Source organism: Caretta caretta, chromosome 2 (genome assembly GCF_965140235.1).
Source record: "Caretta caretta isolate rCarCar2 chromosome 2, rCarCar1.hap1, whole genome shotgun sequence".
Taxonomy (NCBI): domain Eukaryota; kingdom Metazoa; phylum Chordata; order Testudines; family Cheloniidae; genus Caretta; species Caretta caretta.
In genome coordinates, this window is record NC_134207.1 from 255,712,720 (window position 1) to 255,728,971 (window position 16,252).

The following is a 16,252-nucleotide window of genomic DNA, read 5'->3' on the forward strand; positions in this document are numbered from 1 at the left end:
CAGCATGAATATAAAAGACCAAGAGTTTACTGCTGCATGAGATCTGTGCAGGCGGACCCTTCCAACTATGCAGAGCCTCAGTGACTTCAAAGTACTGAGCAAATGTAGGAGTCTGCCCTCTTAGATCTCACTGCAGGATCAGGGACTTCTTTATTTTTTTTCTCTGTGACTAGTCAAAATATCAAAATGTTAGTTCCAGAGAGCAGGCTGAATTTTCTAACTTTGTTTTTATCCTTGCTGTGTACTAAATAGTACTGTGTGTTCTTTGATCATAAATGATCATTTGAAAAAACTGCTTGGAGGGTGAAAAATGAACCAAATGTGAAAAAAGACAGGTTCCCCTCCCATCTCAAGAAAAAATACTGTCTTTCTGCAGGACTCATTGCGGTGTCCACGTCCACAGTGATAAGCTGACAGTGACTTCTCCTGTGTTAATGTGGGTCAAGGTAAGAACATGTTTTAATTTTGGTTGCCTGAGTATATTTGTGTTCTTATGATTCATCTTCTTAACTCAGGATTATAATTATGAGCAGCCATTAAGATTGTCATTCAAGCTAAGGTGTTTCGTTTGCTTGTTTTCTATTTCTTTTGCATGCAGATCTATCTCATTGAAATGCAAATTTTCACATCATGAATAAGCGAAGCTGGAGTTCTTAAATTGTTATGCTTTTGTTTCTTCACTCTCCATTGTTTTTAATACTAGATACATGAAAAATAGAAGTTCTTTCATCACTGATTTTGAACGCATTTCAGCCCAGCCATAAATAAATATTGCATCTGCTGGATAGAATTTGGCTAATTTTCCTTCTTTTTTAATTAGGAAAACATTCTTTGTTTGCTGTCTTTGTTTCATATGGAAGAGGAGCCAGTTTGGCTTTGCTTTGTTTACTTCTTCGTTTGTGCAACATCAGAGTTAATTTCATCCTCTGAGAATAAGATTTATTAGCCAGTTTTTGTTTCCTTCTGCTGGTTGGCTGGCTGGTTCTGCAGCAGCTGATCATAAAACTTTGTAGTGCAGGCCCTGTATGATAATGGTAGAAAATATTTAGCTTAAAATACTGATGATTTCTTTTTGTATTCTAAAAACATATATTCATGATCCAGAAAAAAATTACTCATGTAGGTCCAGATTCTGTAACCTGTACTCACATTGAGTAGAATCTTACTATGTAAGTAGTCCTACAAAGGCAACTTGTCTAGTGACGTCATGAGTAAGGGTGGCAAAATCTAGGTCACAGCAATGAAAGTGTAAAGGTAGATTAATTTTTGGTCTTAAATTACTTCAGAGTGTCCTTTGAAAATCTCAGGGCAAAATTTTCAGACTTGAGTGTCTAAAGGTTAAGCATTTAAATCCATATTTAGGTATCTGAATAAATCATCTGAGTTTCAGAGGTGCTGAACGTCCATAGCTCCCACTGAAATCAGTGGGAGTTGAGGATGCTCAGCATCTTCCAAGATTGGACTTTGCCCCACAAAGAATTGCATAGGTTTTCCAACAAATAAATTGTCCCATTTTTCATCTATCAACCTCAACAATGTCTCTTTCATATATTGGAACCCACTGAAGACCAAACAAGAGCCAAGATGTAATGATTTGTCCTTTGTGATTCAACCTGTTTGAAGAATTTTTTTTGTGTAGTTCCCTTTTTTAAAATGGGCTCCTGCTTAATAAACTAATGCATTCAATTTCTCAAAAAATCCCTAGTCATTAGCTAATTTTTCATTATCTGTTACTGAACCCTTATCAGTGATGACAGATACTTACAATTTAATTCTGAGGGTTGTGAGTGTGCATAATTTGGTAGCTCATTACAATCACTCTTGATTCTGTTTGTTCTTGTAGGCTCTGGATATGATCTTGGAAAAGATGAAGTCTTCTGGTTTTAAGTTCTCTCATGTGAGAGCTTTTTCTGGGGCTGGACAGGTTAGTTTTTAAAGGGAAAAATTAGTTATATTGTATGTCCTCAACAGAGTATTAAGGAATAATGACACTTATTATTTAGGAGTATTACAATAGCATCTAAAGGACTCAATTAGGATCAAAGTTTCATTGTACCAGACACCGTACAAATACATAATAAGAGACAGACTCTGCCTGAAGATCTTAAAAGCTAATTTAATACAAGATGCAACTTGTATACAACTGCACGAAGAGATAGGACAGAGAGGACAAGGATAACAGTATGGTTACATAGACTAGCTGTGTGTACAACTAGATGGTTTCAAGTCATTTAAATTCTTCACACTTACGGGGTTCTATTATGGTTTTGCAAATTTGAGCCGTGCTTGGAGATGATGGAGGAGTTTGAGCAGCTGTGTCTGCAAGATTGTTCCACAGGCGCTCGAGGAGAGGGGAATGTAGTGAAGAGCTGAACATGTAAAATGTATTCGAGGTGTAGCAAGCATCCCTCTAATCAGAGCTCTTCATTTGCTGGGTGGTGCATCCTCAGGCATAATGGAAACCATATTCAGGAATAATGGAAACCAAACGATGGCTGCCTTGTGTGTAAATGGGCTGGGGATGTCTCCCCCTGTGCCTCTTGCTTAGGCACTTGTGTAGGTCTTCTCTAATTTAGCCTATATTGCATAGTGCCTTTCTTCTGAAGATGTCAAAGTGCTCAGACATTCATTCATCAATTAAGCCTCACACCATGCCTGTAAGGTAAGCAAGTCTTAGACCCATTTTGCAGTTGTGTAAAGTGAAGTGCAGAGAGATTAAGGCAGGCATTATCAAAAGTGCCCACTAATTTTTGGTGTATCAGTTGTCAGTTGCTCAGCTTCAAACTCCTAGGACTGATTAATCAGAGGTGCTGAACTCTTGCAGTTTCCATGGACTTCAGCTAAAGGTTTGGATGCTCAGAGAATCAGGGGCTATATGTTTCAAGTTGAATACCCCAAATTAGTGGTGCCTAAGGGACTTGCTCTGGGTTACACAGTGAACTAGTGACAGACAAAGTACCTTGAATATGATTAAAGAACCAAGGCATTTTGATTCCCACTTCTCTGCTTTAATCAGTAGACAAAGAGTCTAACCCTGTGTGCCGGGTCCAAAATGACAGAAAGTCATTCTGTGGAGCCCTGGCTGCACTTTATAGCTGCCCTTCTGTGGTAGAATCATTGGGTAAGGTAATAGCTGCAACTAGCAATATTATAGAAGCGCCCACTAGATGCTGCTTTAATTAATGGTCTACATTTTTGCCAGACAAACTCCTGTATTTGATGATTTGGCACATACATTGCTCATTCTTGAAGTGTAATTAAATGATCTAATTGGCCTGGATGTCTCCAAAAAAGGTGAACTGTTTAATGAATTAATTAATCAATAAATTTGTGTCTCACTTTGAAAATGGTTCTCCTCCATTTAATGTTCGAAATCCAGATTGGAATCTGTATTTGACATCCTGGGTGCCATCTTTAATTTAAAAATGTATATCCTTTACAGCAACATGGGAGCGTGTATTGGAAAGAAGGAGCCAGCCAAATTTTAAAGAATTTATCACCTGATCTTCCTTTACATCAGCTACTAAAGGTAATACGTGCAATGAAGAGCTTTGAAGGGAGAGTGAGCACACACACTCCTCTTTCTGACACTTAACAGTTGCTTTTTCCTTCCAAAATATTCCCTTTGCTTGTTTGTGTTAGAAGCCACTGCAGTATACTTTTTTTTCTCCTATATCCCAGGGGTTTCAGTATTTCATCTTCCCCTGACATGACAGCATACAATTTTGTTAAAATATGCAACGCCCAGTGAGCACCACAATGTATGACAAGTGACCTATTTATTGTTTTATAAAGCTTAATATTATTTTAACATCTTTGCCATTATGGATAATATGTTTAGATCTGATTTCCCATTCAACTCACAAGATTTTATTAGCAAGAATACTTACGTGAAACGTGATAGACTTATCTCTGAAGGTTCAAACTATGGTCCAAGGAGTTCCTGTGCACAGGGTGGCTGCTTGGGGTTGTTTTGTGGCTTGTGGACATAGATTTGAAAAGCCTTCTCCTTTAAAAGTATAAGCAAAGGAGGCTTGTTCACCTGCACATTTACCAATGTGATATGTGCCAGCAATGCCCCTCTGCCATGTACATTGGCCAATCTGGACAGTCTCTACGCAAAAGAATAAATGGACACAAATCAGACGTCAAGAGTTAGAACATTCAAAAACCAGTTGGAGAACACTTCAATCTCTCTGGTCACTCGATTACAGACCTAAAAATGGCAATTCTTCAACAAAAAAACTTCAAAACCAGACTTCAACGACAGACTGCTGAATTGGAATTAATTTGCAAACTGGACACCATTAAATTAGACTTGAATAAAGACTGGGAGTGGATGTGTCATTACACAAAATAAAACTATTTCCCCATGTTTATTTTCCCCCCTACTGTTCCTCACATGTTCTTGTCAACTGCTGGAAATGGCCCACCTTGATTATCATTACAAAAAGCTTTTTTTTTTTTTCCCCCTCTCCTGCTGGTAATAGCTCACCTTACCTGATCACTCTTGTTACAGTCTGTATGGTAACACCCATTGTTTCATGTTCTCTGTGTATATAAACCCCCTACTGTATTTTCCACTGCATGCATCCGATGAAGTGAGCTGTAGCTCACGAAAGCTTATGCTCAAATAAATTTGTTAGTCTCTAAAGTGCCACAAGTCCTCCTTTTCATCTTGAAACCAGCCTTTCCCACCTTGATATCAGAAAGAACTTCTAAACATTTGACGAAGACATCTGTACAACTGGTCTATTCAAATCTTAAATGTGTATATCCTGATTCCCAAATGAAAATATTGTCTGCAATGAACATGTGAACCATCTGGGGACTGGGTTAAAATACTTCAAAGTGGTGTTCTGAGTGTCAGATGAAGAATTCTCAAAAGACCATAACTAGTCATTGGAGACAACAATGTCAGTACAACCCCAATAAGAACAACAGTAGTTATCCATAGGGATAAATCCTGAAAACTGGAACAAAAGGACTATGCTGTGAGAGAACTATGCTGAAGTAAAGCAGAGCTCAGGAATGGAATCCTTAGCCCCAGCATCTGCTTCAGGGCCTGGTAAACTGCATAGCTGGCCCATGGCTAGCTACTGCAAAATACGTAAAAGAGTGGCAGACACAGCTTGTTTCTCCTCTCCAATGTGAGGTTTGGCCTGGGGTTTTCACACTGTTTGCAAATCCACTGGCTATGTCTCCAACATGCTGGCTTATATGGATTGTAGATGGGTGTAGCGTCTGACAGTGGGGGATCTTCAGTGCAACAATGTGACATTTCCATGCACATGTTCTTGGTGTCCTCTAACGTGCTCTAAGCCTCTAACTGCCAGATGCTAGTACTGGATGACAGCCTCAGGGGATGGATCATTTGATAATTGCCCTGTTCTGTTCATTTCCTTTGAAGCATCTGGCATTGGCCACCGTGAGAAGACAAGTTTCAGAGGGGCAGCCTTGTTAGTCTGTTTCAGCAAAAACAACGAGGAGTCTTGTGGCATCTTAAAGACTAACAAATTTATTAGAGCATAAGCTTTCGTGGGCTATGACTCTCTTCTTCAGATGTCTGGAGTGAAAATTACAGTAGTTTTGTCAGAAGACAGGGATACTGGGCTAGAATTAGTGTAACCCACTATGGCCTTAACCTTGGTGTAACCCACTATGGCCGTTCTTATTTTCTGTTGTATTTGGGCCTAATACAGGCACAGATAACTTCTCAGGATTTGGTCATTAGTATGAAAGTCCCTCCTGGAGTGATAATCTTTTTGATGATTTATTTTTTTCCCCAGGCTTGTTTTTCTGTCAGTGACAGCCCTGTTTGGATGGATTCCAGTACTACTACCCAGTGCTTATCGCTTGAGAAAGCTGTTGGAGGGGCACAAAACCTAGCTAATATAACTGGTTCACGAGCATGCGAGGTGAGAACTGGAGGAGGAAAGAATGAAAATTCTTATAGAGGCACTGGTGTCTCATGGCAAACTTAGAAAATAATTCTGTCCACAGCCACTAAGTGTGATATCTGTATGAGGCTGAAACTCGTGAAAAGGTAAGTTTACTCTGAATATTGACAAAAACTGTCTGGCAGTGAAATGTACTAAGCTTTGGAATAGCGTCACAAAGGAAGGGGTGATGTCCTATTGCTTGGGAGTTGTAAAATTAGACTAGTCAAAGCACTAGAAAATGCACTGTATGAAGCAAGCCTGCACTGGCAGAAAGAGTGACTGGATGAATTATTACTGTAAGTTACTTCTGTAATTCTGTGGGTCAGATCCTCAGCTGGTGGAGCTATGCAAATTTGCACAAGTTGAGGACCTGTCTCTGAGTTCAAGTGAGGAAAAAGATGCAGGAGCAGATTAATTTCAATTTTTGCTTTCATGCAGATGCCCATAGCAATAAAATATATTACAGAGTGTTTCTAAATTTAATTTTAGTTAAATTAATAAATGTCTCTAAACAAGACATCCGGAGCCCCGCAACACCACTATCCAGCCCTACCCAACACCCATCTCTTCATAGGTAAGGGAGAAAAAATGGGCCTTTCAAGTGCTCTGTGGAGGCAAACAAACTCAGACGGTTGTGGACCTGGGGATAAGTAAGTTCCAGAGGCCATAACAGAGAATGCCCCATCACCCCACCCTTTTTATTGCAGTGGGACTTCAGATCAGGCACCTCCTCCTACCAAAATTGTGACAATATGTCATAAAGTGAGAGGAGTCTTTTAGACGAATGGTGAGCAAACTTTTCCAGTCCTGCCCCCCCATTACCATTCACGGAATTTGTTATGTCTCCCCCACTCATCACTTGTAATCTGAAGGAATCCCTTACTTCTGCACTGCTGTTGGCGGCAGTGCTGCCTTCAGAGCTGGGCAGCTGGGGCATTGATGTTTTTTGTGGTGCGGGAGGATAATTTTTTTATTCCTAGTCCTGTCCCACCCCCAATACCCACTCTATTTTTATCCCACTCCTGCTATTATGGCCATGGGTCCTTTGGAGCTTGCAGGATCCCAGCTTCTTTGCGCCCCTCCAGAGAACCTCTTGCACCCCTCCAGTTTGTGTACCAGTGTTTTAGACAAGTAGCATATGTAAATAGCACCTGGTTGTCAGTTTGTTAGTGATGGTGAGTTCATCAAAATATAGTCCTATCCATATGCATAGCTCTTTTTGATTCATTGTGCAGAGTGTGTGCTCATTTGAGTTGAAATGAAACTTTAAACAGTGCAAAAATGTTTCTTTTAACTTATAACAGGCAATGAATTAACTTAAAAAATTCAGTGAATCTTAAGCATTTTTCTTTTATATGATTTAATACATATATGAGAAATAATTATTCCTTAGCCATTAGTTATTTCTGGCTTGAAATACCCTGTCCCCCATTTACCCCACCCATACAAAGTTGTATAAGTTGGGAACCTTTTAAGGCTCTGGAGGCCAATGTTTGCATTGTATTGGGTTCCTCTGTATGTAATCAGTATGATTCATTCCATTGAACTGTCATTTCTGAAACATAAATTATGGATAGTAATGCTTTTTCACAGCCTTTTCCCAAAAGGTGAGCAAAATTCTCATAATGAGACTATGCATTATAGCCTGTTTAGTGCAGATTGCCTGCTGTGCACTGACTTTCATCATGCATCTGGCAAATTAAATATCCAGAGTGCAATGTACTGAACTCATTACACAGAGTTAATGATTATTGACTCCATTTAGTGTTTGTATTCCTAAGCATTTGCATTTCTTTCTCAGCGTTTTACAGGAAACCAGATCGCAAAGATTTACAGCCAGAATCCTGAGGTCTACGTACAAACTGAGGTTGGCTCAACTTCAGTCCACTTACTGGAAATCACAGTTGAAAATCTTTTTAATTTTTTAAAGAAAATATAAAAACGTTTTTGCTAAACAGAAGTACATTTTGTTTATTGAATTAGTTTTCATAATGCAAAATAGGTAATATAGAGGTGATGATTTTATAAAGTGGGTCTGGTTTTTTTAAATGGTCAGTTATTTGGCAGATGAAAATCAAATATCAGATCCTTTTAGAATGATGCATTTAACATTGTGAATACTTGTGGGTCACAACGTTTTGAATCGAAGTTTTAAAAAAGTAGGCCTTAATTTTACTTGCACAAAATTGCATTTGCACCAGTTTGTGCAGGTATTGCCACATTTGGTCACAGAAAGCAGTGATTATACACAGTTGATACACACACAGAACAGCTATTTGCATGCATCAGTGCAATGTTTGCTGATGCAAAACAGGTGCCAGGCAGTGTTACCCAGGAAAAACTGGAGGTTGAGTTGAGCCCTTTTTAACAGATTGGCCCTTGAAGGTTATTTTGAGCTCTATAATTATAAAATGAATTACACATTTCAGACAAAAGTTTCCTTTTTTATTGACATTTCAGGAATCAACAATTACAATTATTATTTTAACTGCTCAAAGCTGAAAATCTGATGTTCTGCCTAAAGCAGTGATTGATGCTTCATGCTTCAGAGCAAGGTGATAAACCCCTGTAATGCATGTTGGCAGTGCTGTACGTGAGGGAAGGACCTACATCCTGAAGCATGAGATCTGTCTGAGACTCCTGTTTTCGCATTTATTACTGCACTTGATAAAATTTCCAGGGCTTTTAAAATCCATTATCAATATGGACCAGTTGACTTCCTGCAGCAATAAGTCTCACAGGTTCAATATACCCTTTGTAAAGAAATGTTTTCTTTAATATTGTTCTGTCTGTATTTGCATGAATGTCATTGTGACACCTCTTATTCTAGTGTGGGATGGAGTGGAATGGATGGAAGACAGACTATATGTTCTGGTCCCAAATTAAGACCAAATACAGAAGTGAATTAAACTGGGATCCCCAGTTGTGCTGAAAGGGATGTGGCAGTGCCATATTACAACCAGAGCCCCCAGGAGGAATTCTGTCTTGGTAAGAATTCCGCTTGAGGACCCTCAGGCAGCACACACTAGCTTGGCAGCTCACTACTTTATAGAGGATGCAGTGCGTTCCTTCCACTGTGCCAGCCTGTTTTGCTTGCTGATTTAGAGTTGAGCCAGAACCAACCTTTAGCCCAACACTCCTCATTCTCTTTCAGGCAGCTAGTGTCCATTGGAGCACGAGGAAGGGCATGGCCTGTGTTCCTCAGCCATGTTGAGATGTGTTCCTGGGTAGAGTCTCAAAAAGAGATAGAGGGTCATTAAACCCTACTGTCCTCATGATTCCATCTACAATCTATCTCTGAGCAGTTAGTTTGCGGCATAGTAGCAGGTAGCATTGCAATGCATAGCTGATTGGTGTCAGAGGGCAGGGTTGTAAGGATGGTCTATGTTGCCTGACTTAGGAAGAAGTTAATGGACTCAGGAAGACAAGAGCCCATGTAGGGGTGATGGAAGAGTCTCTCGGAAGAGGCAGGAGAAATTTATAAGATCTATTCCTTGTTTAGCTTTGGTTTCCTTTTGGATTCACTGATGGATGGTGTTGGTATGGTTTCTGTGCTGTCATCCATGCTTTGATTTTTCCGTCTCCCTGTTTTTTTGTATGCAGACTTCTTTTTATTAAATTGTGGCCCTTGGGTACATCATGGCTGTGCAGTAATTCATGCTAAGGCAGAGTACACTAATATAGTGTGTGTATTTTGTATGTTTCAGAGCTAAAAGCTATTAAAAGCTTTTATTATGAGGTTCCTTTTTATATGGATGTCTTCTAAAAGCCCAGGCAGGAAAATTTTACTGGATAATCCTTGTAGTACTTCTTTTTCTGGTAGGCAGTACCCCTTGCTGAGATTTTATTAATATTTTGTTGCTTTTGTTTACTCAAACTGCATTTGCTTGGGCATGAATGTTGAGGGGAGTTACTATCTCAAGTTATCTTTTTGTTTCAGAGAATCTCTCTGGTTAGTAGCTTTGCAGCATCTCTTTTTCTAAGTGCTTATGCACCCATCGATTACTGTGATGGTAAGTGTTGTGTCTCTTCTTTTTCGGGGGGGGGGGAGACAGTCTAGCATGGCAGTTCTCCTTGTCTCCCCATCATGAGTAGGAGAGGGGCATGATGTTTCCTACATGTTTAAGTCTTACTGCTCTGATGATGAGTGTATTTGAACTTGTGGCTCTGCACTGAATTAATTATTCCCATTTTAGTGTTCATCTTAATTCTGTCAGCCCTTTGTCCACATGTGCACATCTGAAATGTCTGTCAGTTATAATTTTGCTTTTTGTTGCCTTAGACTTGACATTCTTGATATTTCTATTCTTCCGTCGTTTGGGTTGGGTCTCACAGCATGTAAATGAGCTTTCTCACCTTAATTGGTGGATAAATTTATAACAAAAACATCCTTTCTCCAAAATGTTTGTTAGCTGATGTTGTTAAATAGATGTTAACTAAAGCAAAAAATGAAAGGGTTTTAAACGATCTAAGTAAAAAATCCATTCCCTTTTCAATTGCTTGATGTCATCACTTTCTTGTGATGACATTGTCTTGGTATTTTTTCAGTCATCAAAGTGATCCAAGACAGGGTCTTAATTGCTAATTTAAAGAGAAGAACCAGCCCCCCCCCCACTCAAAAAAAAACAAAAACCCCAACCCAAAACAGGCTTTCTTTTGCATCATAACACAGGCAAAAAGGTGACTAGCCCAATTACTTTTTTCTTTGCAGGTTACCTTTAAGTTTCAGTAAGCTTCAGTAATAATTTTTGCGGGTCTGCACCATATTTCCCAGTGGGCCATATCCTGAAAGATGCTGAGCACCCATCGCTCCAATGATCATTAGTGCAGGTTATGGATAGTCAGCAAGTGCAACCCATTGACTTTATTGGGAGTTGAGGGAGCTTAGTCCCTCACAGAGTGCCTCAGCACTTTGGACGATTAACCCCAACATACTAAACTAAAGCTGGTCAAAACTCTTTTGGATTTTTTGTGTGTGTGGAAAAAATGACTTTTCAAATGAAAAGAAAAATTTCATTTTGGTTGAAATTTTCCATTTGTTTTTCAATGAAAAACTAAAACGGTTTGGTTTTTGAAAACTATTTTCAGAGAGAGAAGATAGGGAGGAATGTAGCGGGTCTGGCACTGCACCGCCCCTTTGTGGCAGGGGTGGGATAAGGAGTCAGAACCTCACCACTCCCAAGTTCCTGTGCCTGTCTCTCTGTGGGCGGCCGGTTGCAGCCTAATGGCCTCCTTCCACACAATCACCCCTGGCTGGCGAGGTAGTGCAGCCTATCTGCCAGAGTCCATGTAACTTGCCCCAAGTATCTGGGCAGTGTGGCCCATACTGCCAGTCATCATCTAACCCCTGCTCACTGGGGCAGACTGCAATGTAATGGCCACTCATCATTGGCAAGGGGTTAGGACCAGCTGCCTCTGCTTATTCCCAGGCTACCCCTCTGCAGCCCCAGTACCTTTCTGGGCCTTTACCAAGGCCTGCAGGTTTATCAGGCTGGAGCTCCCCAGCTCCCTTTGCCCTTCCTCTGCTCTGCTCTGCTCTGCTCTGCTCTGCTCCCAGACAGCTAGCCCTTTCCACTCCAGGGCTAGAGTGAGACTCCTCTGCTTCTGGCCCGCAGCCCTCTTATAAGGGCCAGCTGGGCCCTGATTAAGCCAGCCACACCTGTGGTCAGCTGCAGTCAGCTTCCCCTGGCTGTTCTTAATCCCTTTCCCTGCTGCAGCCCTCTCCAGGACTGCTTTCAACCCCTTCAGGGCCAGAGTGGGGTGACCACCCCGCTTCAAGGAAAAACAACTTTTTCAGTTTTTGAAATGGAAATGTTTTTTGGTTTAGTCAAAAAAAACAAAACATTTTGTGAAAAACTTTGAACAAAATGGGAAATTTATTGTTTCATTTGAAATTTTTCACAGATAACATATAGCATTCTAACCAGCTCTAACTTACACATACGGTGCCCTTCTAAGGGCTTCTAAGGGTTGCTCCTCTGGACATTTAAATATGTAGAGTAAATATTCAGTCCTGAGGATATACAATTATTAAATATTTATGTGAAAAAGATGAGAGAATGAAGTAAGACATTACAGTGTCAGTCTTTACTAGACTGAAGATCATGTATTATTTAAGTTACATTCTATCTTCCATTCCCTTGTCTTCCATTAACATAATGGGAGATCATTCTAATTCCAGTAATAAAAAATAATTATTATGCAATAGTTATTTTGCTGCTGATTACAAAAGCCTGTTATTTTCTCATCTTCTACAATTTCCTGCAGTTCACCTGATCTCTTTCCATGAATCCTGTATATCGCATTTGGAAATACATCTCTCAAAATAATGTTCATATAATAGACTTCTATTCTTCATTTCTGTAGGTTTAACTTCAGGGCATATAGGCTTTAAAAGACCCTGTCAAGTTACACTAGAGGACTAAACAACTTATGTCTTTAAAGTTGTAGATTACACAAGGAAATGTTACTTACTCCAATTAAAATGTTTCCTTTTTAAGGCCCAGTCTCATAAGGCATGACTCGCTATCCATAAGCAGCAGAACACCCTCATTTGATTGATTTAAAAAAAATTAACTACAATGTGGGGAAAGAGGAACGATTTCCATGTATATTGTGCAGATGTTAAAAGTAAGATATAGGAACTCCTCACTTAACTTTGTAGTTATGTTCTTGAAAAATGCGACTTCAAGCGAAACGATGTTAAGCGAATCCAGTTTCCCAGTAAGAATTCATGTAAATTGGGAGTGTTTGGTTCCAGGGAAATTTTTTTCACCAGACAAAAGACTTTGGTACACAGCAATGATGATTGTGAAGCTTGGTTGAGGTGGTGAAGTCAGAGGGTGGGATATTTCCCAGGGAATGCCTTACTGCTAAATGATGAACTAGCCCTCAAGGGTTAACTCGTTGTTAATGTAGCCTCACACTCTACAAGGCAGAAGGAATGAAGGGAGGGGAGACAGCATAGCAGACAGAGACACACACTGTGTGTGTGTGTGTGTGTGTGTGTGTGTGTGAGTGAGAGAGAGATGTGCATTTCCCCTTTAAGTATGCTGATCTCTGTCTTAAGTACACTGCCTTGTTAATTAGATCAGCAGGAGATCACCCACCTCAGCTGTTGCCTCCGGAACTGTTGTGTCCCCCCCACCCCCCGCTCTATGGAAGATGGGATAAGCGGGGTGCAGGAGCAGGGGGGGAGGAGACACCCTGACATTAGCCCCCCTCTTCCCCTCCTCGCAGCAAGCAGGAGGCTCAGGGAGCAGCTCCTGGGCAGACGGCAGGAATAGCACATGACACTGGGTGAGGGACAGCTGAACTGCCACAATTGATAGCCTGCTGGGCAGCTGCTGCACAGGGAACTTAGGGGAAGCGGGGAGCTGCTAGGGGCTGTGGGTCCACCCTAGTTCCAGCCCCCACCAGCTAGCTCCACCGGGCTGCTCTTCCTGCAAGCAGTGGACAAAGCAGGCGGCTGCCAAATGACATTAGAAGGGAGCATTGCACAACTTTAAACGAGCATGTTCCCTAACTGATCAGCAACATAACAAAACAACATTAACTGGGACGACTTTAAGTGAGGAGTTCCTGTACATTTGGGACCTAAAATACTTGAGTGTGTCACCTTGAGGCATTGTTACTTTTTTTTTTTTTTTTTTATAAAACACCTTAAAGAACAGCTACTCAGCTCTTGACATGGAGAGACTTTTATGTTTTGAAATGTTTTGTAAGTACCTTAGGCACACCATAGCTTAGCATACTTCTTTATGTTCTATCAAAGAAGAACATACTAAATTAAGGCCTTTGTCAAGAGAAAGCATATTGGCCTAAATTCATCCTGATGCAGCTCTGTTGGTGCCAATGGCGATATATTAGCTATGAATTTGACTCGCCAAGAAACCGAGAAGAGAGCTCTGACACAAATACACTAGGTCAGAGGTGAGCAAACTGCGGCCCACGGACCACATCCAGCCCGCGGTACCGTCCTGCCTGGCCCCTGAGCTCCTGGCAGGGGAGGCTAGCCCTCTCCCCAGCAGACTCAGCTCGCCATGTCGCCAGGACTCTGGCCCACTGCTCCTGCCAGGCAGTGCGTTGGCGTGGCTGGCTCTGGCTGGGCGGCGGGGCTGCAAGCTCCTGCTGCTCTAAGGGGCATGGTAAGGGAGCGGGGGGGTTGGATAGGGGCTGGGGTACTGGGGGGGGGCGGTTAGGGGCAAGGAGTCCTGGGGGGCAGTTGGGGGACAGGGAGCAGGGGGTGATTGGATGGGGCAGAGGTTCTGGGGTGGGGGGCAGTCAGGGGACTGGGAACAGGGGGGGTTGGATAGGTGTGGGAATCCCAAGGGGGCTTTCAGGGGTGGGGGTATGGATAGGGGTTGGGGCAGTCAGGGGACAGGGAGCAGGGGGGGTTGGATGGGGGTGGGGTCCTGGGGGGGTTAGGGTCAGGGGGTCCTGGGAGGCGCCGGTCAGGGGACAAGGAGCAGTGGGGTTTGGATCGGCCGGGGAGTTCTGAGGGGCGCAGTCGGGGGTAGGAAGTGGGAGGGGGTGGATGGGAGCGGGGGCCAGGCTGTTTGGGGAGGCACAGATTTCCCTACCCGGCCCTCCATACATTTCGCAACCCCGATGTGGCCCTCTAGCCAAAAAGTTTGCCCACCCCTGCGCTAGATGTTATATATATGTTTTACAGTATTGATCTCTGGATATTTTTTTCACTTTTAGTCCATTAATAAATCCAATTAGGCAGTGTCTTTTGGTCCTTTGTAATAGAATTTTGTTTTTTTCCCCCAGTGTTGAATCATTTAGGCTTTTTTGCATCAGTAATTAACATTTGGTGATCCTTACTGCACTTGATGGTGATCTTGAACTATCAATCAATGGTACTTGGAATGAGATACTGAATCCCTTCCATCCACATATGGATCCTCTTCTCAATCACCATTGGACCATGACCTCCGATATTGAATTCATTTATTGTTGAGTGAGTGTCCATATGAAGTGATAGTTCAAAGATCTGCCTTTGCTTTGTATGGCTTGACTCACTTAGATTTTAACCCTTGGAGTACTGGCAATCTTTAGACTGCCATCTAGATGAATATGTAGGAAGGTATGTGTACTCTACCTGTCTTTTATATGTAAAGATAGATATAAGTAAAATATTAATTTCTCCCTATAGGCTCCAATAGGTTAATAGTTCATTTAAAATATTTTTTCCATTTCTCAACTGAGTTCTGAATGGGAAGGTAAATGAAATGATCCTTTCATCCTTGAGTAGTATAGACATATCTGAACATTTATTAGCAATTGATGGCCTGGGGGAATTGAACCATCATCTTTTCATTGTAGGAGCTCAGACTGAATTGCAAAGGTTGGTGTTTTGCCCATCTAACTGGCTTTGTGGTGTTGTGAACACTGTCAGAGCATATAATATATATATGAAAGCTGTTTGACATTCAATAAATAATATTATGTCCGTACAGAGTGGATTGATTAAAATCAAAGCACTTTAAATAACCCATTTTAATCATGATTTTAATCAGCAAGCAGAAAACCTTGTTATACTCAATTTTAGTTGCGTTTTGCATTTTTACTTTAGTTATTTGCCTAAAGAAAGTGTGATTTTTATGAAAGCATGTTGATTTTTAGTGTGTTGATTTGCAACTATATATAGCCTTGATACTAAATTTGTTGCTTCTTTTTGCTAACAAGGAGGATACACTATATCTATACAAATTTATTTAAACTATATAAGTTAACACATTTATTCAGATTCTTAATTGTTTCTTTTGTTTATGGTAGAATATGATGAATGATGCATTTCTTATTTACTAGTCAATTAATTTGTTTATTTGTGATTTGTATCAAGCTTTTAGTTGGATGGAAATGCAATTAAATTAAAATGCTCAAAAGCAGCATTTTAATTTATTATTAAATAAAACTACCTTAAATGTGCTGGATACAAAGTAAAAAATGATCAAAAAGTTTATCAGAATATGTTTTATATTTAAAAGTATCCAATTTATTATACAAAGGAAGTATTATCTGTAATGAATTAACTGAACTGATTGTTTTTAGTTACCATGTCCTTCAAGATTTTAGAATCAGTAGATTTCATCCTTTCACACCTAGTTTTTATTTGTAGACTGGAAGGGGAAAATAAACTTTCCTGCTTTTGTCAACTTGCAATTGGTTTCTTAACTTTGAACAAGCTAGTAATTGAACTGAACTAGTTGAATAAATTGATATGAAGAAGATATTCTCTCTGCACCTGCAGAAGAGGCTTCAGCTGTCAAAAGCCTGGTTAGCACTTCAACAAACTCTGGTTC

The 16,252-nt window shown here is 40.7% G+C and overlaps 1 protein-coding gene across 6 annotated transcripts in view; it reads left to right on the plus strand.

Annotated features, from left to right (window-relative positions):
• Positions 1-16,252, plus strand: part of XYLB (xylulokinase) — a 141,919-nt gene that overhangs the window by 8,131 nt on the left and 117,536 nt on the right. For 5 of the 6 annotated variants that reach the window (XM_048837529.2, XM_048837537.2, XM_075126003.1 and 2 more), the window contains exons 3-8: positions 377-446; positions 1,844-1,924; positions 3,443-3,529; positions 5,790-5,918; positions 7,744-7,809; positions 9,883-9,955. In XM_048837529.2, coding sequence (XP_048693486.1) covers positions 377-446; positions 1,844-1,924; positions 3,443-3,529; positions 5,790-5,918; positions 7,744-7,809; positions 9,883-9,955 — 506 coding nt within the window. The remainder of the gene's footprint in view (positions 1-376; positions 447-1,843; positions 1,925-3,442; positions 3,530-5,789; positions 5,919-7,743; positions 7,810-9,882; positions 9,956-16,252) is intronic. The other variant, XM_048837532.2, reaches the window with a different exon arrangement.